Here is a 20,716-nt window from a genome sequence, read left to right on the forward strand (position 1 = left end):
GTATACATGTATATAACCAGATAGGAGGCTCGATTCCTCGATTTCTGTACAAAAGAGCCGATCCACAGCACACAATAAGTGAAAATGCTATAATAATAAACACTATAAAAAACAAGCAAAGGGTAGAATTGCACCGAGTCAAGGTGCTGTGGTATGTACATGAAGAATATAAAGTCATGTACATAGTGAAGACAGGTATTTTGTGCGCCGCACGCAATGCAATGCCAAAGACGAACAGCAGTCAGCCTCATGTCTGGCTATTTTGCAACATCTCCTGCAGTGAGTAAAACAGCACGGAGTCGGCAGCATACCCGAATTGGGTAGGTGGAGGAAGATGTCCATATGAGATGGAGCGTAAAGAAAATTGATGAGACGCGGCAAATCGAAGAAAATGAATGTCCCCAATTTTTGCACTCCTTTTCTGTATGCCCCCCTATCGCAGTATAACAGAAGAAGAAAAAAGGGAAAAAAGAAAAAAACTCATTCTCGTCGCATGGTGTAAGCTCTCCGGCTTGAGCTCCTGTGGTATATGTTTTGTTTTCCCCATTGACACAAGAAGAAACGACAAAGGAAGCGAGATGAAAATTGTTGGTATGTCCGCGTCGAGACGGTCCCCAAGTGGCATCAAGGCTGGATTGGCTAGCCAAGAAGGAAATTATGAATTATGTCTGTTCAAAGGAGTGACGTTGTGGCTCAGACAAGCTGAGCTGGTAGTGATGCCGGATTCAAGTCGAACATCGATATGGGGAGTTCTCGGCCATATTCAGGTCTCCCCGATAATGGCTGCGTAGCAATGCCATTGTCCGTACTGGGTTGCCTCAAGATAGTCACTCTCGGCTCGGCGAGCTTCGCCTCCGCCGTCCTGACCGAAGCTCCTGCTCCGTCTCCATCAGCCGGGCCTGCGCCCACATGCGCGTCGTCTTGTCGCTGCGCACGGCATCGCAGTTGAGCAGCTCCGTCAGCGCCCGCTTGATGCTCTCGTTGACGTCAGAGAGGCGCTGCTCCTCGGCCGAGATCTGGTAGATTGTGTCTTCGTCGACAATGGTGTCGAGCTGGTCCTCAAAGCAGCGCGAGTGCCTGGAAGCTCGGCGCGCGCCGCTGGATCGCGAGTGTCGTCGTGGCGATGGTGTCGAGGCTGAGATTGGTGATGAGGCGGCGAGAGCGTGGATGGAAGTGCGGACGGGCGAGGTACTGGGCGAGGAAATTGTGGAAAGCGTGCCGGTCGAGGCGGTGCGCGGGCGGATCTGCTCGAGGTTGTTGCAGAGCTGCTCGTGCTGCTGCTGCAGACGCAGGTACTTTTGCAGCGTGTAGGCGTAGTCGTGCTGGTAGCCTTCAAAATCCATTGTGAAGATGTTGTGATGTAGAAGGTACTACTCGGATGTGTCGATGGTGGTTGGGTTGAGGTTTGTTGCTGATTCGGTGCTCTTGCTTTGCGGCGTCTCGTTCAGCGGCTGCAGCGATATGATCGTGGTATTGCTCTTGTTCCCAGCTGTGACGAAACCATCGGACACTCGACGAAGATGTAGTAAGAGTTCACTCCGCGCAGCAGGTGATGTCGAAGGAGATTGGCACAGATAATGGATGAGCCGGCAATGGAATTGAGGTGTTGAGCTGCGAGTTGACGGAGTCGAGACCACAAGGGTGAAGTGCTGGCGACGATAGGAATAGCAGCACTATGGAGTACTCGCTTGGTAATAATAGAAAATGGATGGGTATGTTAATTAACGTGCGTGCGTTGTGTAGAAGACGTTCGTTTGAGCCTTGCTTCCGAGTCTAGCAAGGGGGGTTTCGAGGACGTTTAATATTAAGGTGCACGAAGCAGCTTCTTCCTGTGTTTCTGCGGGCAAGGTAGGAGATTGCCTCTTTTGCCCAAGCGCAATGTTCCGCCACGGGTATGTCGTAGGTGATACTGGGTTAGGTATTTGTTCGTTGGTAGGATTCAATGAGAAACGTGTCGATCTTGGAGGAGGATTCTCTTCTGGTAGGGCAGGTGGCCTTGGTTTATACCGACAGCACGGGGGTGATGGAAGACTGACGTCGGGGATGGCAGGTCAGGTCAAAAGCACGGAAGTTGGCGTGATGAGGAGCGTCTAAGTGGGCGTCTGGTAGTGTAGCAGCCAGCGCCAGGAGAAGAGCAAAAGGTGGACCGGGGTGGAATCGAATACTGGGACCGGGAATGGGAACGAGGCCCGTTTGCTTTTTTTTGACGCAGCACTAACACAAGGGCTTGCTTGGCCTCTGCCACTCACGAGATGCCCCGGCTAATGAGGGTGTGGAGCGAGAAATAAGGCACGGAGTATCGATAAAATGAAGCGGGAATGCTAGTGGGAGCATGGGATGGGATGGGGGGGGAAGAGGGCGGACAAGCTAGCAATATACTTGCAACAAACGGCCAAGAGGGTTGACGATACGAACCAAGTGCTACAGGTAAAACAAAGAGACGGCGAGTATCGGAGTCTACCGCCAACAGAGAGAGCTGGCAAGCTGCAACTATCGAAATCAACATTGCCAATGTACCATGACCGGCTGGCTGGCAACGGCAGAGCAAAGCTTACCTTGCCTTGGCTTTGTGGTGCCAAGTCCTTGCAACTACATAATCGCTCGGCAGCATGAGCATGGGTTGGCTGTTGCAACCTTTGCAAGGGCGCCAACCGGCCAATGAGAACCTCGGGCTGAGCTCCGTGAAGGCGAAGCTGAAGGAAGGGAGGGGGGGTTTCTGCTTCGGATGCCCTTCTGGTCCAGGATGGCCGTTTTTTCGTCGGCCAGGCCTCAAGCTTTTGCTGCGCCGGGGCCCGACAATCTATTTTGCTGCTGTAGCATGCATTTGGGCGCCAAAGAAGGGGGGTTTCGGTTGAGGTGAGGAAGGGGATAAGTGAATGCTCTCGTACGGAGTACAATCCAAAAGGGAACGCTCTTTGGTTTCTCTTATTCAGACGGTGTATTACTGGATGATAGCTTGCCCTTCGGTTACGATACGGTATCTCTAGTCTTCCAACGCATACAGTAGCATCATCGCTAGCCAAAGTATAAGCTTCTGCGGAGGCAAAACCACAGCCTACCAGAAGGCGTCGAGTTGCTACAGAGGCTCCGTCTCCTCCAATGGCGACGCGGCGGGTGGCGAACCGGCCTCTGCTGGCAAAACTTGGCTTTCTGATCCTTGGATGCGATACGGGGCCCCTGCTTGCTTTAGCTTGTTGAAGTCCTTCTGCTGGGACTTTTTACCGTACCATACGGAGTACATGCAGTACCGATAGGTCACAGATTGGCTGCGGGCGAGTTGGACGATGGCGCTGCTGCACGTTGCGATGGATGGCTCCTGTTCTTTGCTCGGGGGTGGCCGGGATGGTGGGCCTGGGATGCGGTGGTTCTCGACAGCAGGGATCTCACATTGATTTTTGGGGGGTCTTGTTGATCAATTCTTGTTTGTGAGCATGCCCTGCTTTCTCGGTGTGCTGTTGTTACTGTTTACTGGTTTCTTTTTGCGGTTTACTCACCAAGAGAGGGTGGACGAGGCAGCATTCTGAACCACCAAGTTACATGTACGAGCACAGCAGCTGTCACCGCCTCAGCCAAACACAGACGCAGCTCGGAGCGGAAGCAATCTTGTGCGATCAACCTCGACAGCAGGTCACGAGGCTTCGCCCTGTTCTCTTCTTGAATTCCAATCGCCGGGGCCGCAATCAGCCCATGCAACATTGCGTCGCCCAGCATGGCGCCGGTTTGTCCTCGTCCAGTCCGCCTGTCCGTGTCTCTGTCTGTGTCTTGTACATACAGTTCGGCGTTGCTGAGCGGCGACACGGAGTGTGTGCCAATGAATCCAGCTTGATTGAGTTTCGAGACCTGCGTGTGTGTCTGTCGAAAGCAAAATTCTAACATCAGCCTGGGCCGAGCTGAAATGCTGAGTCCATTGGGCTGAATGCTGCAATTTGCGCCAGAGATAGCGAAGCGCCCTGTGCCGTTTGCCTTACCACCCCCCCTTTTCCGGCGAGTGAGTTGAAGGCCTGAGATAACGGCAAGCCATGGGCATGAATCGACTGGCTGACAATGGGCGCCGCGGGATTATCTGACGCTACTTGTATCTTGAATCGCATCTCCCTTACATGACCCGTAAAAACCGGTGTACAGAGTATTATGGAGCTCAGCACGACAAGAGATAAGCCTCGATGCGTTCAAAGCTTGTGTTTCCAGAGCCTCTCAGTCTCCGTATCATAGACATCCCACGTCCGCGCCGTTTCTAGTCAGTGATCAGCCATCAGCGTTACAGACACCTTCTATTTACGCCTCGTGATCCGCAACTGATCGGCGGTTACTCCCAAGCTTGTCACCCAGCGAAAAAAAAAAATGAGTGCTGATGCAACTATCATCAATGCCCCCCCTGACCATCATTTCCACAACCCACGGCCGATCACTGGGTACAAGACCCAAAGCGGCGGCAGGATTCAGCAAAAAGAGCCCAAAGGTGAGGTTACAGTAACTTTTTTTCGTCTTTCTTCTCTCGGCATCCGGTCTAGAACGCATCCGAATATTGGGCACCGAGACAGAGTTGCAGTGAGGGTTGACTCGTCTCATATGAGTAACAAACAACCTTTTGTCGCGGCACACACAGCAACACCGGTGAAGGCTTTGGGCCGGAACTGGGCATCCTGTTTGCAGCGTAGCAATGCAGATGTCGTTAGCGAACGGAATCCTACATGAGCTTTTCGCCTCTCAGCTCAGCCCACCACGGAGAAGCTCGATGAAAGAACAGCCGTCGTACGGAAATCAGTGCCATCCATGTACTCCGGATCGTGTATGCAGGTGCATTTCACCTCACGGGACCATCGGCTAGCGATCCGCACAGGGAGACGAAAGATGAATGATAACCTCCGAGCAAACGAATGCTCCTCACAACGCGGAGTGTTGCAGTGCATCTCCCCTCTCTCGATGCCCTCTCGATTGGCCAACGCAGCAGGCGAACTAGGGGCGGCTCAAGAGGTCCGCTGTTATCTCGTCCCGTCAAACCACGTTGCTGCCTCAACGTCCGTTGTCGTTTGTACTCCGTGCATACTTGCGGTGACCGGCCCCTTCCCGGCCTCCTGGGGTTTTCAGTCTCCATGAAGAGGAGTTTCTTCAACCTGGTCCGTTTGGCGGTCACGTTCACTCTTGACTCTGTGACGCTTCTTTGCCGATCAAAGATCGTCTCAGGCCAGCGTGGGTTCGCTAATAAACGCCACAAGATTTCATCAACGACACGCAAGCTGGACCGCTTTTTTTGTTCTTTTTTTATTTTCTCTCTTCCGTTTTTCGTTATTGTGTCTCGTAATAACTTGACTGCTTGAAACTTCTCTCAGCATCGCTGTGCTACGGCCACCCGACCACATTCTGCACGAGGAGGGGCAAAATCGATCAATCTGCTCATTGAGATGGACCTTTGGAAACCTGCAGGACTGCTGCGGCTTTACGGAGCAGAGGGTGCTCCTCACGCTTGTTCTCAATGTGCCCAGTCTCAAGTCAGTCCTTCTTATTCGAAATTTCGTACGGAGTACTTGTACCAAACATCGTCGACTTCCGAACCAGGGTCTTCCGGAGGCTGCAACTCTGCACGCGGGCCCAATCTATTCCCCTTTCCCCTCCCTTTCCCCAACCACCGGCTCCCCCGCTCATGCAAACCGTGTGCTCGTACAGCTCACGCCATCTGAAATGCGTCTTTGCTTCCGTCTGAGATATTACAGACCTGCAAAGAGACCCGATCACGAAAAGGGGATGACACAGAGGAAACGACTCCATAGACGCCTCAACAACCGGTCCCCAGGCTATCGCTTCCTGATCCCATTCGCTCGCCGGCTCCCCGTTGGTGGCGCTTTTGTTTTTTTTTGTCCCTTCTTTTCCCCCGTTTCCCCCGCAGCTTGGCAACAAGCCGTGGAATGGAAGGTTTCCATACTCGAGTGATGGACATGCCACCAAACGTAAGATTCTTGCAAATTCTAGGCCGCTTACTCAAAATCTCCAGTTCATCCAGTACTCGGACTGTACAAGCTACTGTAGCCGGATTGAGTTTCGTCCCCTTCCCCCTTGTAGAGTATTCGTCTCACCCGTAACCTTGTTCCTCCCCGGCTGTGTCTGACTTCCCCAGACTTCTGTTGCTGTCCTGGGCATGACTTCATCTGCCGACTTGGCCTAACATGCATTGGTCGAGGGGGAATAGCTCCGGCCGGGACCAGGGTCTAGGCTGTTGGAGAGGAGGAAACATGAGAAGACGGTCACGCTGCTTTACGTGACGTCAGCTATCGCAAAGGGATCGTGATCTATCTGCGCACTCTGGCTTTTGATAGGGATTGGGTGCATGATTGGACATGGAATTACACTGCGAATGCAAATCCCCGGACATCCAACAGCTTGGGATGTGCTTCCATTCCGTCGTCAGGATCGTCTGATGGCAACAGCCACAATTCCCAGAGGCTCAGGACGGCGTCAGGCCAACGGCAAGCCAGTGATGATTGTGGCTAGCATTCCCCAGGCGCCACAAAAGCTACCTTGTCCCCTGAAGCCATACTGTAGCTGAATAGTCTTGACGCCATCACCATTCCCTACCCTGAAGCTTTAAACCAGGTCGACGCCGCCTTTTCCTTGGCGAAGTCATTGCGGTTCTCGGATGGTGTGAGCAAAGAAAGGAGGCGATTTCCACAGAGCTGTGTCATTTTTCGCCTCACTGGTGTCGGCGTCAAGCCAATGGTGGTTGATGGCTGGTGATGATGGATAATGATCGATTGAGTTCGAAACGACGAAGTTTACATCGAAGCATGCTCACCACTCGGACCTCGTTGATCCTTACCTGGCAAAGCATATTGAGGCATCCCAACCGATCAATTGATGACATTTAGGTGTCATGACTTGGATACTTTACAGATCCTGATGGCTACTTGGTCGTTGTAGAATGGCCCTTCCTGTTGATCTCGCGGCGGTATCTCAAACGAGACATCTTCCACCTTCAACCCCTCTCTCTGACACCGTTCCAAAAACACCCGGAACGTCTGCAGATTCCGCTGCGTCGCCGCAATGATGACCTCAACATGAGGGTACAGGCCAAAGAGGTCCAGGAGGGTGCCGACAAGATCCGGGATTATGCTCGGGTCGTATGTGATGTCGGCCCCGAGCACAACATCGAGCGGACTGCCGCCATTCCACCGCTTCTCTTCAGTTCCTCCGAGTGCATGCCCCCACTTGAGATCCATGGGACGTATGGCGCTCGAGTCCTGGATTTGATTCAGGCAGAGGTTCTCAGGCAGGTTGTTGATGACATCGTCGGAGCCATCGGATGCTATGACATGCGTCGCCCCCAGGTACTTGACGCACAAGATGGAAAGATACCCGGTTCCCGCCCCGAGCTCTAGGACTCGTTTGCCCGAGACAAGGCTGGGATCATGGCAGAGAAGCTGCCCCAGGTGCAGTGCTGCCTCCCAGGTCCTCAGCCCAGTAGTGCCGCCAGCAGCGATGAGGGCGCGATTCTCAAAGAGGTCGATGTGAGCCTCGTGACCTGGCAACGATGCGAGGTGATAGACAACAGCGTACTTTTGCTGCACGGCATCGTCCTCATTGGGGGCCGGCGTGGAGAATAAGACAGAGAGGGACGACATGAGGCCGTCGGACACTCCCTGCTCCGTAGGTTAGAGAGGGATAACAGTTTCAAGTAAGAGTGCAGCAAGGGGGTGACACAACTTACATGCTCATCCCAGTCTTCTATGCTGGCCTCGATGCGGGAGATGAGCTCTTTGAGCACTCTCAATTGGTATCTCAGCGGAGGAGCTCCTGCAGGAAGAGAATCCTCGGCAAAGAGCCTGTGATAGATGGCATCTTGGACATCGGAGCGTCTGATGTGTTGAGGCTCGGGATAGTTCAGCGTCTGCTCCAATTGGAGATATTGGCGGCAGAAGCGGTCGACTTGCTTCTGCACAGAAGCTTCCATGACTGAATGTGAACACGCATCTGCATGTGACAAGGTGTGAAGAATAAACCACTAATTTCTTTTGTTTTCGTGGTTCATCCCATCTTTCCTCGCGACAAACATCAAACCTCTCCAAAGAAACATGGTGATGCTCCAGCATGTAAAACTGGTGGAGAGGCTTCAAAATCATCCTGCGCAGCTCATTGGCTGGCGGGAGCGGAGTCTTCCAATCTGCAAAAATAGCAGCAAGGCCACTTCATCCGAACATTATCCTCGCCCACGTGACCTCATCCAAACCGCCCTGGGAATTTTCCCAGCCAATGTGGGCTCCGCTTACCTAACGCGCACACATCCTTAGGGCTTGGGACCCAGCCTAAGCGACACGACTGGTGGCTCGGAATTTTCGCAGCCCCGGTTTTTCACATTTGCGGCGAGCCCTTTCTCCCACGACTGAAGCAACGACGCCAAACCGCCGAAGTCTCTCCCCCTTCGCTCACTTTTTCCACAGAGACAATCCAGCACAGCAACCATGGCGGATAACGACGCTCCCGTTACCCTGCGAACTCGCAAGTTCATCCGCAACCCGCTGCTTGGCCGCAAGCAGATGGTGGTGTGAGTTTTGACTCCCTCTTGCTTTGCCTCCTCGTCGCCTAGTATTCGATCCGCCGCCTCTGTCATATCCTCTATCCACGAGATTCATCCGTACGGAATCATCCATCGAGTATCGACAAACAATATTTCGGTTGCAAGGAAACGCAACGCCTCTTCGCCGTGATTACCGCACAGACAACACGTTTCACAAAATTGGAAACGGCATCTCGATTGGACTGGATTCGAATGGATAGAGGAATGACAAGGCGGATGGAAGAATGACGGCGACAACTACGCACACGTGGTCTCTCGATTTCAAATCATGTCGTGAGAGGAGCCAAGGGAGCAAAGAGACTGATTGTGAATGCATAGTGACATCCTCCACCCCGGTCGTCCCAACATCTCCAAGACCGAGCTGAGCGAGAAGCTCGCCAGCCTGTACAAGGCCCAGAAGGAGCAGGTCCAGGTCTTCGGCCTGCGCACCCAGTTCGGTGGCGGCAAGACCACCGGCTTCGCCCTCATCTACGACTCCCCCGAGGCCCTCAAGAAGTTCGAGCCCAAGTACCGCCTGATCCGGGTCGGACTCGCCACCAAGCCCGAGCGTCCCAGCAGACAGCAGCGTACGTCCTCTATCCACGGCCAGCAGCGCAAACTGCTGCCAGCCTATACTTGTGTGTGCGATTTTGTTTTACTGACTTGGCGTTTTCCGGAATACAGGCAAGCAGCGCAAGAACCGACAAAAGACCCTGCGCGGCACGGCAAAGGTCAAGGGTGCCAAGGCGAAGAAGGAGAAATAAACGCAACGCTCTCACTCATCTTGTTGGGGCTTGCTGGTGGAAATTGTGGGCGCGCTTCTTTGTGGTACTGGGGCCATCGTGTTGCGACAGTGCCGCGGATTCTTTTTACCTCTCTCTCTCACGGCATGGGTGGATAGAAGAATGGAAAATATTCTTCTCTGGTCTTTTGCCGATGAAAAAAAAATTCCTCTAGAAATGGCTGGGAAAGGGGATTGATGGCTCAGCCCCCTCCCCGTGGGTGTGCGTGTGCCTTCGATACACTAGCATGAAATCAACGGTGTTTTCGGGTTTCGGTCCAACATTGCATTTCTTTGGCTTGGGTGAAAATTCTGGTGATGATCATGGGCAATTCAATGAAGCAACGAAGAGAAGCACGAATCATGTTATCAAATGATGTTCGGACTATGAGGCGTAGCATGTGTCTTTCCACCATGGCTGACCAACTCCTGGATCCAACCCCTGATTGCACGCCTGCAATTCCTGGACTCAAGAGATCTAATACGTCAAAAACGCGGCTCGCACGAGAGACAACCTTGTTCAAGGTACAAACGCCATAGCAGTTCATCCAGGTGTTTACGGTCAGGCTCAAGTCACTTCAGTTACCGGTAGCACCATGAAAACGCAGAGACCTAAACGACCAAGTCACAAACACAAACGAAAGGGCAGCCAGGCCAGCAAAGATAAAGTACACCCAGCCCTGGCCGCCCAGCCAAGAGTTGAGGGCCTTGTTGACGATGGGGAAGAACTGCGCCACCAGGAAGGTAGCCACGTAGTTGGCTCCCAAGCACCAGCTCTGCGTTGCTCCAACGGCTTCCTGGCCGACCAGCTCCGACGCCAGAATAAACGGCACAGGGCCCAGGCCCACGGCAAAGAAGGCGACGAAGAAGAGCACGGCAAAGGCTGACACGACCTTGAAGCCAAAGACGATGGACAGGGCCAGCACAAGGGCGCTGCTGCCCTGGCCTACAATGGACATGATGAGACACGCCTTGCGTCCCAGTCGGTCTGGCAACGGGGAGCAGGCAACGGTCGTGACCAGGTTCACCAGCGAGACGAGGATGCTGAGCAGCGCAGAGGAAATGGGCAGCAGGTCGGCGAGCAGGGAGACTGAGTACATGATGACGGAGTTGATGCCGCACAGCTGCTGCACGAACATGATGCCGACGAGGGCGATGATGACGGGCCGCGTGTTGGGGTCTCGGACGACCTGTAGGAAGCCGAGGTGAACGGGCTCGTTCTTGGCCGACGTGGCGTTGGGCGGAGGCACGTCGTCGGCGTCTGCGTCCTGGGCGAGGAGGCCCCGTTCCTCCTCGGCGGCGCCTGAAGCATCTCGGCCCCAGCCTTCTCTCTCCTCACTTGCATCAACGGCGTGGCCACGGATCCTCTGCAGTGTCTTGTTTGCACCAGCCACGTCATCGTGAGCAGCGAGCCAGGCAGGGCTCTCCGGGACAATCATCAGCCCAAGGCCTTGCGCCGCAGCGATGAAGGCCCCGATGCCCAGGTTCCACCGCCAGGCACTTCCGTAGCTGAGGAAGAAGCCCGACGTCTGGGTGATGAGGATTCCGACGTTGATGGATATCTGCGTCATGAAGCCGAAGAAGCCCCTGCGGTCGGGTGGGCAGACTTCGCTGATGTAGAGCGGCACAATGACAGTGGCCGCGCCGGCCCCAATGCCGGACAGGAAGCGGCCCAAGGCCATGACGAGGACGCTGTGGGCGACGGACTCGATGGTGGAGCCGGCGATGAAGAGGAGGGCCGTCGCGCGCATGGCGAGCAGGCGGCCGCGGCGGGAGGAGAAGGGACCGGCGGCCAGGGCGCCGATGAGGCCGCCGACGGTGAAGATGGACGAGACGGTGGCGAAGGCGGCCTCGTCCATGGGGATGCAGTCGTCGACGGCATCGTGGGCGTCGTGGACGGACGTGAGGAAGCGGGCGATGCGGGCGACGGTCGAGACGGATTTGCGGTGGCAGGTGATGACGTCCTGGGGGGCGTTGAGCTCGGCCTGCGCTGGTCAGTCGATGGATTCTCAATGATGCATCTGTAGAGGTGCACAGTTGGGCAGATCTGTAGGCGAAGCCTGACAGTGAAGCTCAGACTACAGCTTGTCTCGATGGGATGAAGGGCAGAGCAACGGCGGTGAATGGATGCGACAAGGACGTACCAAATGGAAGCCGAACTGGAGAGACCCAAGAGTCGAGATGGCGATGAGTGTGATGAGATACGGCGTTACTCCTTGGCCCGCCATGGTTGCGAATTTGCAGGAGCTGGACCTGGAGTTGGAAGGTCGATGCCGAAGCTGTGAAGCTGGACTGGAGCTGAAGTGAAGATCAGTTGCGTCAGCTGGCCCTAAAAGGTACCTTATCGCCATGTGCTGTAGCCGCTGTGGGTGGGGAGGGGAGGCGGTAAGTTCCAGGGGTCTGAGGTTGGGCTAGGGGATTGGATGCTGATTTCGGTTGATTGATGACATGGCAAATGAATGCTGAATACTCGAATGAGATCCCTATCGTTGATTACATCCCGAGAACTTGCATCTCTCTGTTCCGTGATCGTGGTTGGGCCACAATTGGTTCTTATCTGTTGCCCTGCAGTGGTGGTGTAAGTCGAGTAACGTGATGCTTTGTATGACATCCGAGTTGCTTGATTCCGATACGCCGCCTACCCTACGAGTTGGCCAAGTCCAGGAGCCTCCATCATGTCGCATCCATTTGATATGCTCATTCATCTCGTCATTGCTTTTGGATGAACAAAAATTGATGCTATTGTCTTTCTTTTTGTTATTTTTTTTATTAGGTGATTTGGCCAAGGATGCCCAAGATTGGCAGTTGACTCAAAGGCTGTCACATGTATCGAGTGTGGTTGCATGTAAGACGAGTTAACACTTGCTCAGACTTCTATTGTAAATGAATCATCAACGCAAACTGCTTGGTTTATATCACGATATATGTGAACCGACACATCTCAGATGCCAAAGTAACTCAAATGCTATATCCAACAGCCGATATCCTCGCCATGTCTGCTGTTCAAGCCATCAATGCTCTCAAGCAGAGTCTCCTAATCCCAGTTAATCATCGTCACGATCCCAGAAGATCAGGGCCCTGTTACTCACCCAAGTTCTTCAACACCCTCCTCCCTCGAATGCTATCCTCCTCAAGACGCTCCAGAATCGGCTCGACAATGCCCCCCTCGACCCACGCCTGCACAGCAGGATGCTCATACAGCCGGTCAATGTACTCTCCCGCCGCCCCCGGCAGCCGCACCCCAAACGTCTTGAACCTCGACGCAATCGGCGCGTAAAAGGCGTCCGCAACACTAAATTCCCTGCCGGCGAGCCACGGGCCGCCAAACTTGGCGATGCCCTCGGTGAAGAGCTCCGCCAGGCGATCAATGTCCTTTTGAAGAGCCTCGCTCGGGACGCCCAGCTCAATGCGCAGGGCGACGTTCATGGAGCACTCGTTGCGGACCGCGCCGAAGCTCGAGTGCATCTCCGCCGCGGCACTCCGGGCAAACGCCCGCGCGATCTTGTCCTTGGGCCACGCGGCGGGGAACTCCTCGGCGATGTACTCGGCGATGGCGAGCGAGTCGAAGACGACGGCGCCGGCCTCGCTGTCGACGAGGCAGGGCACCTTGCCGGAGGGCGAGATGGTGAGGAACTCGCGGCGCTGCTTGGGCAGGTCGGCGCTGAAGAAGTGAAGCTTCTCGTCAAAGGGGATGTCGAGCGCCTTGAGGAGGACCCAGGGGCGCATCGACCACGACGAGTAGCGCTTGTTGCCGATGTAGAGTGTGTAAACCATCTTGACTGCTGATCTTGTTGATCGGGAGTTGACTGCTGGATTGTCGAGTTGTTGACTTGTTCGTTCTCTGCAAAATGCTGAAATAGACAGTTTATACCCTTGAACCCGCGTTCGATAGTCACCCAAAACAAGCAATCAAGACCCCTTCAGCTCTGACTCGAAGAGTTCCGATATTGACACTTTTGGTCTAATGAGAAAACACGCCCTAGGTTTGACCACGGCACACAACTCCAATTTTCAAGCCACCAAGCGCATTTCGTACTGGCGCCTGTGGCCTCCCCATTCTGGGAACAATACCGAATCTCGAATCCATGGTAAAGCCCTTAATCAAACCTCTTTTACTCAATTGGCACGATATCTTCTTCAACGGCCCGATCCGAAACCGATAGAAAGCGAGGTTCCTGTGATGCAGGATCTGGAGCTGCATTTGTAAGCAAAGGCAAGTCTCTGGCCAAGGTAGCTCAGCTGGTCACCACGCTCTCGTCCCATAACGACCTCCTTTTACATGAATCAAGAATCGAGGCAGGACTGGAGCCGCCAAGTGAATAGACTTACCTTTCAAGCTTGTATTCTTTACTGCTTAAATAACGAATCCTGATACGCTTGATTGTTCACCCGACGACGTTGGGCGACCATCTCCGTTGACCGGCCCTCGCATTCTCACGGCGGAGGCCAATGCCCGATTTGCCGGCGGCGAGATGCGGCCTGTGCGGCCCACAGACAGTACGTAACAAGAACAAGCTCACACTTTTAAACCGAAGCTGCATCCACCATACTCCGTAGATGGGGGTTCGGAAGACGACGATTTGCTAATGGTGTTTACTACCTAGTTTTCATAAAGACGGACTTGTTCCTCCGCCAATCCTTTTGCGAGACTTATACCCCGTTTATACCCATCAGCCTCGACCTGGCTTGCCGCAAAAAGGAAAAGAACTTTTCAATTTTGTTATGTGAAGAACATTGCGACTCGGCTGCTGATACTCCGTAGGAACGGCACGACTGCAGCTGTATCCACACTCTTGTAAAACTTGCAAGTTAGCTGCGCGCCTTACCATTGACCTCCTTGTACATGGAGCCTTGTCATCAACCTTTCTACATAGACTGTCGTAGGGATGAGGAGATGCCGCTTTTTGCAACTGGACACTATGACATCCTGCTCTTCGACATGATCCCTTCTTCAACAGGTGGACTTCAGTAAAAAAAAAAAAAAATTGATGACTCACCTGATCAACATCCTCACCGGCATCAACAGAGTCCAGATTCTCCCTGCTGGAAAACTGGAGCAGCGGACGACGAAAGCCGAGTAACGGGGGCTCCACATACAACCGTAGGCAAATCCAACACGATCGGATATCGGCCTGCATCCATTATGCCCATCCTGATATATGACTACCCTGCCCCGTACTCCGGAAAGCAACCCTCCTCCTTGCCTTATCTTCAATTGCATGGTGTGACCTGGAATCGGCGTCTTCTTGTATCCTGATAGTTGTCGACTTTGTCGAGAAAGTTGCCGTGAGCGCTTCATCTACCCGCTCAGGCCATACTGCTATATCTGCCTTTCTTTCTCTTTACATGGCTGGGATTCTCACAGCGACATCGGCATATTCTCGAGGGAACAACGGCTCCCAAATACCTGTCGTCAGACAAGAACGCGCATCAGTAATAGAATATCTTCTTTTGCTCTGATACTTCCACTCGGGTGCCATTCGAAGCTGGTGAATGCCGACTAGTGCCAAAGGCTAGAGAGCGAAGGAAGTGAAAGAGAGAGCACGCGTCTCACCATGGGACTTACACAGCCGGCCACGACAGGCCCATCATCGACCGAAGTGTCTTCCACCGACGACGTCGCCTATGAATCAAAGACAGAAACGACAACTCACAGCCCTCAATCAATACGCTCAGTCGAAGCACAACCCACAGATGCTGCCATCACAATAGGGCCTCCACCAGATGGCGGCCTCAGGGCGTGGCTCCAGATCGTCGCTGGTCACCTCGTCGTGTTCACCACCTGGGGCTACATCATCAGCTTCGGCATCTTCCAGCCATACTACATGCAGGAACTCAACCTAGAGCCCTCATCCGTGTCTTGGATCGGCAGCATCCAGACGTGTCTGCTGTTCGTCATCGGCACGTTCACCGGACGAGCGTTTGACGCCGGATACTACAGACCTTGTCTGATCTCCGGGTTCATCATGCAGCTAGTCGGCATCTTCACAACGAGTGTCGCGACAACGTACTGGCAGCTGTTTCTCTCGCAGGGACTGTGTCAGGGCTTGGGCTGCGGGCTGGTGTTTGCGCCAACCATCGCCAACATGACGACGTACTTCTCCAAGAAGAGGACACTGGCCCTGTCGGCGGCGGCTTGTGGTGGTGGAACGGGCGGCGTCATCTTCCCCTTGATTGCGCAGCAGCTGATCCCCCAGGTTGGATTCCGCTGGACGGTGCGAGCAATGGGGTTGGTGGTCCTGGTGAGCAGCGTCATCATTGTCCTGCTGGTGAGGCCGAGGTTGCCTCCGCGGAAGGCCGGTCCTCTGGTAGACTGGGGTGCTTTCAGGGAGATGACATATGTCCTGTTTGCAATCAGCATGTTCATCACGCTCTGGGCCACCTACTTTGCTTACTTTTACGTGAGCTTCTTCCTCCTTTCTTCGCCTTGTTCTCTCGTGCGTCGTTTCTAACAGGAGTCACCAGGCACGCGCGTTTTCCATCGATCGGCTCGGCGGCTCTCAGTCAACGTCGTTCAACATGCTCATGATTATCAACGCCGTTGGCATTCCGGGACGACTGATACCAGCGTTTCTGGCCGACAGATTCTTCGGCGCCGTCAACGTCTTCATCCCCACGATCCTCGCGGCAGCCGTTTGCATCTTTGCGTGGTCGGGCGTTAACTCCATCACTGGCGACTATATCTGGGTCATCTTCTTTGGCTACTTTGGCGCCGGCATCCAGGGCATGTTCCCTGCAACCACGGCCGGGCTGACCAAGGACCTGAGCAAGAGCGGCGTGCGAATCGGCATGATATTTTCAATCATCAGCGTGGCATCGCTGACAGGGCCGCCATTGGCCGGAAAGCTGGTCGTGGTGGCTCATGGAAGCTATATCGGGGCGCAGATCTGGGCAGGAGTGTGCCTCGTTATTGGGGCATTATTTCTTATTGCGGCGAGATGGGCGAGCAAGCGGGAGCTTGCAAGGGAGAAGGAGGAGGAGCAGTGTAGCTCTCCCGAGTAATGACACTGCGCGATGGCTGATGAACCACTAAAAGGAGGATGAGGAGGAGGTAATAAAGGGAAGAGAAAAGCATATAGAATAAGGTAGATGGGCTGCTTGCTTACACTGGACGGCGTTATCATATCTTGGACCCCACTATCGATATCGATATTAATAGATCAATAATACATCCAGCATCACGAACACTCCAGCAGTAATTCGTTACGAGAACATAATATGATCCCAGATGGAATTGAGACGAATATTTGATCATTGAAACGACGTAGAATACTATACTTCGATTGAGGCACATATAGCACGTTGACGGTGTAGAGTCCTCCAGCAAAACTGGATGGCAAACTGACTGCCCCGCCATCTTCAGGAAAATTCCGGGCTTTGCATTCACCAACTTGGAACCAACAACTACTACGGACAATGTCAGCGCCTTGGATCTGCCGCAGCTGCGTCAGAGCTCTGCGACAGTCCCATAAGCTGCAGATTGTTCGATTCTCCTCCAGTGGTAAAGCCCCTTCTGCCCAAGGACGAATGGGACCCTTTAGCTGACTTGTACGCACTTCAGATGTCTCTTCCGCTTCCTCTTCGCTGGCCCCGAGCCTCCTCCGCCGCGCCCAATCGCTCTCTGCAGAGCACGACGACCTCCAGAAGAGCCTCAACAGCTCCTTCGATGCCGCGAAAGCGAAGCGCGCCGGCGAGTTAGGCCGCGTAGCCTCTGCCCTGCGAGACTGGGAAACGGCGCAATCGTCAATCTTGGAACTCACGTCGATGGCACAAGACCCCGACCAGGACCCCGATCTCGCGTCCATTGCTCGAGACGAACTCGAAGGCGAACGCGCCAAACTCGATCTGTTGGAGAAGAAGCTCAAGGAAAGCCTGACGCCGAAACATGCCTTTGCCCATCTGCCGTGCATGGTGGAGTTTCGACCAGGGCCCGGAGGGCTCGAGGGGCGATACTTTACCGATACGCTGTTCAAGATGTACAAGGCGCTGTGCGCGCGGCGAGGATACAGGGCCAACGTGCTCAAGTACGAAATGGCCGAGGCAGCAGGCGACCAGTCTTCATCGTCAGGGGAGCAGCCCGTGCAGGAAGCCATTCTCGAGATCCAGGACGAGGGCGCCTACGACTTGTTCCGCGGAGAGGCAGGCATGCACCGCGTGCAGCGGATTCCGAGCACCGAGAGCAAGGGCCGCGTGCACACGAGCGCCGTTGCGGTCTGGGTTCTGCCGTCGTTCCCCGAAGGCGGCACCGGAGGCGACAATGTCGACGTCGACGATCCGGAGAGCGACTTCTACATCAACCCGCAGGACGTCAAGATCGAGACGATGCGGGCCAGGGGCGCAGGCGGGCAGCACGTCAACAAGACGGAATCTGCCATCCGCATGACGCACGTCCCGACGGGCACGACGGTGTCGATGCAGGACCACCGGTCGCAGCAGCGCAACCGCGAGGACGCGTGGAAGATGCTGCGGTCGCGCATCGCCAGCCAGCGCGCGGAGCAGCGCGAGGAGGAGGCGGCGCGGCTGAGGAGCAGCGTGCTCTCGCAGGCGCAGATTACGCGCGGGGACAAGATCCGGACGTACAACTACAACCAGGACAGGTGCACGGATCACCGGGCCGGGTTGGACGTGCACAACTTGCCGGATGTGCTGGAGGGGGGAGAGACGCTGGATAGGATCATGGAGGCGGCGAGGGAGTGGCTTGTGGGTAAGGAGGTTGAGATGCTGGTTATGGAGGAGGAGGCCAAGGCCAAGAAGTGAGGGCGAAAGGATAGAACGAGGTGGACGATGAGAGATGACGAGCAAGCCTTGTAGATTGTATAATGTACGATATGTGTATATATGAAGGGCGTGCGCTTGAATACCAGACCTAATAGACCCCAGTCTCACAGCGGCCTGACGCCCATTCACAATCTGTAAGTGAGGCCATCATGTATGTAATGCATACTAGCTTTGTCTTGTCCGATTACCTCTGCAACCATGCAATGTATACAGCAGTAGATGCACACCTTCAAGCAGGTTTCCCGTCAACTTGAGGTATCCCACACAGTTGCTCTGCGCCGTGAACTCCAAGTAATTTCATACTCCAAGTAATTTCATGTCTCAACACGCTTCAGAGTCGACGGTAATGAGTCCCAAATAACCGCCCAACTTCATAATTCCAGTAATCGCACAAATCCCATGCAAACAGAGCTTGGAAAGAAACAAACAAAGCCACAAATGAGTCCAATCAAGCAGCCACCGCCGGGTAGATGCCTCACATCAACCCCCCGAGGACAAGCTTGCCTATCCCCGCCACCTCAGACTTTGCATGCGCCCTGCTATGGTCCTCAAAGTCCTTGACGACGCCCTGCACGATAATCTTGCGGATCTTGGCATCCGCCTTGGTGAAGAGCTCGGCAATGGGCGCAGAGCACTCCCGCGGCGACGGCACCATGGCCAGGAAGCGCGTGTAGCAGTCGATCAGGACGTCGCACAGCGTGGCAAACGTCTCGAAGAAGTCCGGGTCAAAGGGCAGCGACGGCGTCAGCAGGTACGTGTACTCCTCGCCGGGCAGCAGCTCGGACTCGGAGGCGGCAAAGTTCATGACGGCGGGCGCGGGCCCCGTGTTCGTCGAGCCGGCGGTGGGCGAGTTGTGGCCAAAGGCCGCCGAGGAGTCGTCCATGCCGACGTCGGCGGACGCGGAGCGGCGGGTCTTGGCTCCCGGGCGGCGGAACATGTTGGGGATGCGGGCGCGCGTCAGGGCGGCGGTGGAGGAGTCGCCGTGCAGCGTCTGGAAGGAGTCGAACTCGGCCAGCAGGGCGTTGAGGCAGCGGAGGAACTCGAGCGGCGTGGACGAGTACAGGTCGTGGATCGTGGGGATGGAGAGGCCGAGGAGCAGGTAGTTGGTGGCCTTGCGCGAGAGCTTGCGCGGGTCGAAGCTGGGCATGCGGGAGAGGTCGGGCTTGTCGAAGAGATATGTGTTGAACCAGTAGACACGGCCTTCGTGGCTGTTGAGGGAACGCCCGTTTAATCAGCTTGACGTTTGTCACTCGACGAAGGCGAGGGCAGAGCAAGAACTCACGCTTTCCGCAGATAGTCGAGCGTTGACACGCGCTTCTGGGCCGTCTCCGTCATCTGCTGGTGCAGCACATGTGCCTCGCCCTGCGCCAGCGCCCACATGGTGCTGCTCATGCCCGGGCGCGCCTCGACGGGCGTTGCGGGCGGTGCCATGGCGTTGGCGGTGCCCGTCCGCGACACGGTGATGGGATCCGGGGGGCTGGCCGGCGCGCGAGGGCCGTCGGTGGCGTCTCGCCTGTCCCTGTCCCTGTCGGCGTCCGCGGCTCTCTCCTCTCCTTTGGTGTTCTCCTTGTCCTTTTCCTTGTCTCGGTGGCCGTGGACGCCGCCGTCCTTGGTCACGATCTTTGCGAAGGCGTGGGCGAGATCCGGCAGCGCAGGCGCAGCGACGTCGGCAGCAGCGGCGGCGTTGGCGTTGGCAGCGTTGCGCCTTCGCGAGCCCGGCAGCGACGCCTTGAGGGAGGAGAAGGACGCCTTGCGCTCCTTGCTGCTGCTGCGGACGGCGGACAGCGACGACGGGTCGAGGCGATGGTCTCGGTCACGGTCTCGATCACGGTCGCGGTCACGGTCGCGATCTCGGTCTCGGTCTCGGGTGGCTGGTCGCGGCAGGTTGAGGGACGCCGGGCTGAAGAGAGCCGCCATGGTGCCCTTTATACTCTCTAGTAATAAAGGAGGCCTGCACTATTGGATCGGGTCGTGGGGGGGCCTTGTTTTGGGTATAGGAAGCCGGTTCGTTGCGAGGATCGATGGGCGATAAGCGGCGCTTAATTTTGGTGGCTTTCAGATGGGTTCCTTCCGGGTTAGCGAAGGGGGCAGATCTGGCAGCTCGTACGACTCATGGCGGCGACTTGGCGGTTTGCTGCGTCTTTGTACAGTAATTGCCGGGAAATTTGTATGCAGCTGTGCGTGAAGACGGGAAACATGGGCAGACGATAGACGAGATGGGATATGACAGATGACAGCGTCAGGAGGTTGACGACGACGGCCGAGCTGAATAGAACCTACAGGGACAAAGTACTCGCTAACAAGACTCGCTAACACAGTTGAATCGTCAAGATGCTGTTTTGTCGTTTGTCGTCCTCTTCGTTGATTGTTCATGCATGCGGGATTGGAAAATGGTTGGGATGCACGAGTTATTAACGCAGTAAAAGGAGGAACAGACAAGATCGGTGTCTTTTTCTCTCTCCCGACTTTGTTACCCACGAGGTACATGCAGCTGTTTGGAGACGCTCAGAGTTGTGTTACCTTGCATTCATTCATGTATGGTTACAATCAATGCTTGTGAGCATGCGTAACACCTTACAGAACTGGGGAGAAGAGAATGTCGAGGCATGAGG

At 55.0% G+C, this 20,716-nt stretch overlaps 9 protein-coding genes across 9 annotated transcripts; 2 read left to right on the forward strand and 7 right to left on the reverse strand.

The window, feature by feature from the left end:
- Window positions 1-827: 827 nt before the first annotated feature.
- CCMA1212_001291 (uncharacterized protein) lies at window positions 828-1,343 on the reverse strand (the record flags this gene model as incomplete). Its single annotated transcript, XM_073698724.1, has 1 exon — window positions 828-1,343. One exon carries the CDS (start codon window positions 1,341-1,343, stop codon window positions 828-830), a length of 516 nt encoding a protein of 171 aa, XP_073562768.1.
- A 190-nt stretch (window positions 1,344-1,533) lies between these two features.
- Window positions 1,534-2,163, reverse strand: CCMA1212_001292 (uncharacterized protein; the record flags this gene model as incomplete). Its single annotated transcript, XM_073698725.1, is given in 3 exon segments — window positions 1,534-1,673; window positions 1,727-1,995; window positions 2,012-2,163. Coding segments are annotated over 3 exon segments (561 nt in total), but the record flags the coding sequence as incomplete, so codon positions are not given.
- A 4,700-nt stretch (window positions 2,164-6,863) lies between these two features.
- CCMA1212_001293 (Protein-lysine N-methyltransferase EFM3) lies at window positions 6,864-7,944 on the reverse strand (the record flags this gene model as incomplete). Its single annotated transcript, XM_073698726.1, has 2 exons — window positions 7,700-7,944; window positions 6,864-7,631 (listed from the first exon to the last, which is right to left on the reverse strand). The coding sequence occupies exons 1-2, from the start codon at window positions 7,940-7,942 to the stop codon at window positions 6,864-6,866; spliced, it is 1,011 nt and encodes a 336-aa protein (XP_073562766.1). The 5' UTR covers window positions 7,943-7,944.
- Window positions 7,945-8,450: 506 nt separating this feature from the next.
- On the forward strand, window positions 8,451-9,309 carry CCMA1212_001294 (40S ribosomal protein S24-B; the record flags this gene model as incomplete). Its single annotated transcript, XM_073698727.1, has 3 exons — window positions 8,451-8,533; window positions 8,885-9,183; window positions 9,230-9,309. 3 exons carry the CDS (start codon window positions 8,451-8,453, stop codon window positions 9,307-9,309), a joined length of 462 nt encoding a protein of 153 aa, XP_073562771.1.
- A 595-nt stretch (window positions 9,310-9,904) lies between these two features.
- CCMA1212_001295 (putative metabolite transport protein) lies at window positions 9,905-11,554 on the reverse strand (the record flags this gene model as incomplete). Its single annotated transcript, XM_073698728.1, has 2 exons — window positions 9,905-11,311; window positions 11,471-11,554. The coding sequence occupies 2 exons, from the start codon at window positions 11,552-11,554 to the stop codon at window positions 9,905-9,907; spliced, it is 1,491 nt and encodes a 496-aa protein (XP_073562772.1).
- An 853-nt stretch (window positions 11,555-12,407) lies between these two features.
- CCMA1212_001296 (uncharacterized protein) lies at window positions 12,408-13,100 on the reverse strand (the record flags this gene model as incomplete). Its single annotated transcript, XM_073698729.1, has 1 exon — window positions 12,408-13,100. One exon carries the CDS (start codon window positions 13,098-13,100, stop codon window positions 12,408-12,410), a length of 693 nt encoding a protein of 230 aa, XP_073562769.1.
- Window positions 13,101-14,838: 1,738 nt separating this feature from the next.
- CCMA1212_001297 (uncharacterized protein) lies at window positions 14,839-18,083 on the forward strand (the record flags this gene model as incomplete). The annotated part of the gene is made up of 3 exons (XM_073698730.1): window positions 14,839-15,727; window positions 15,792-16,225; window positions 16,922-18,083. Exons 1-3 carry the CDS (start codon window positions 14,882-14,884, stop codon window positions 18,081-18,083), a joined length of 2,442 nt encoding a protein of 813 aa, XP_073562770.1. The 5' UTR covers window positions 14,839-14,881.
- A 496-nt stretch (window positions 18,084-18,579) lies between these two features.
- CCMA1212_001298 (uncharacterized protein) lies at window positions 18,580-19,251 on the reverse strand (the record flags this gene model as incomplete). The annotated part of the gene is made up of 1 exon (XM_073698731.1): window positions 18,580-19,251. The coding sequence occupies one exon, from the start codon at window positions 19,249-19,251 to the stop codon at window positions 18,580-18,582; it is 672 nt and encodes a 223-aa protein (XP_073562763.1).
- A 131-nt stretch (window positions 19,252-19,382) lies between these two features.
- CCMA1212_001299 (uncharacterized protein) lies at window positions 19,383-20,021 on the reverse strand (the record flags this gene model as incomplete). Its single annotated transcript, XM_073698732.1, has 1 exon — window positions 19,383-20,021. One exon carries the CDS (start codon window positions 20,019-20,021, stop codon window positions 19,383-19,385), a length of 639 nt encoding a protein of 212 aa, XP_073562764.1.
- Between the last annotated feature and the right edge of the window lie 695 nt (window positions 20,022-20,716).

The sequence above is a fragment of the Trichoderma ghanense genome (assembly GCF_004382785.1).
Source record: "Trichoderma ghanense strain CCMA-1212 chromosome Unknown scaffold_0, whole genome shotgun sequence".
Lineage (NCBI taxonomy): Eukaryota > Fungi > Ascomycota > Sordariomycetes > Hypocreales > Hypocreaceae > Trichoderma > Trichoderma ghanense.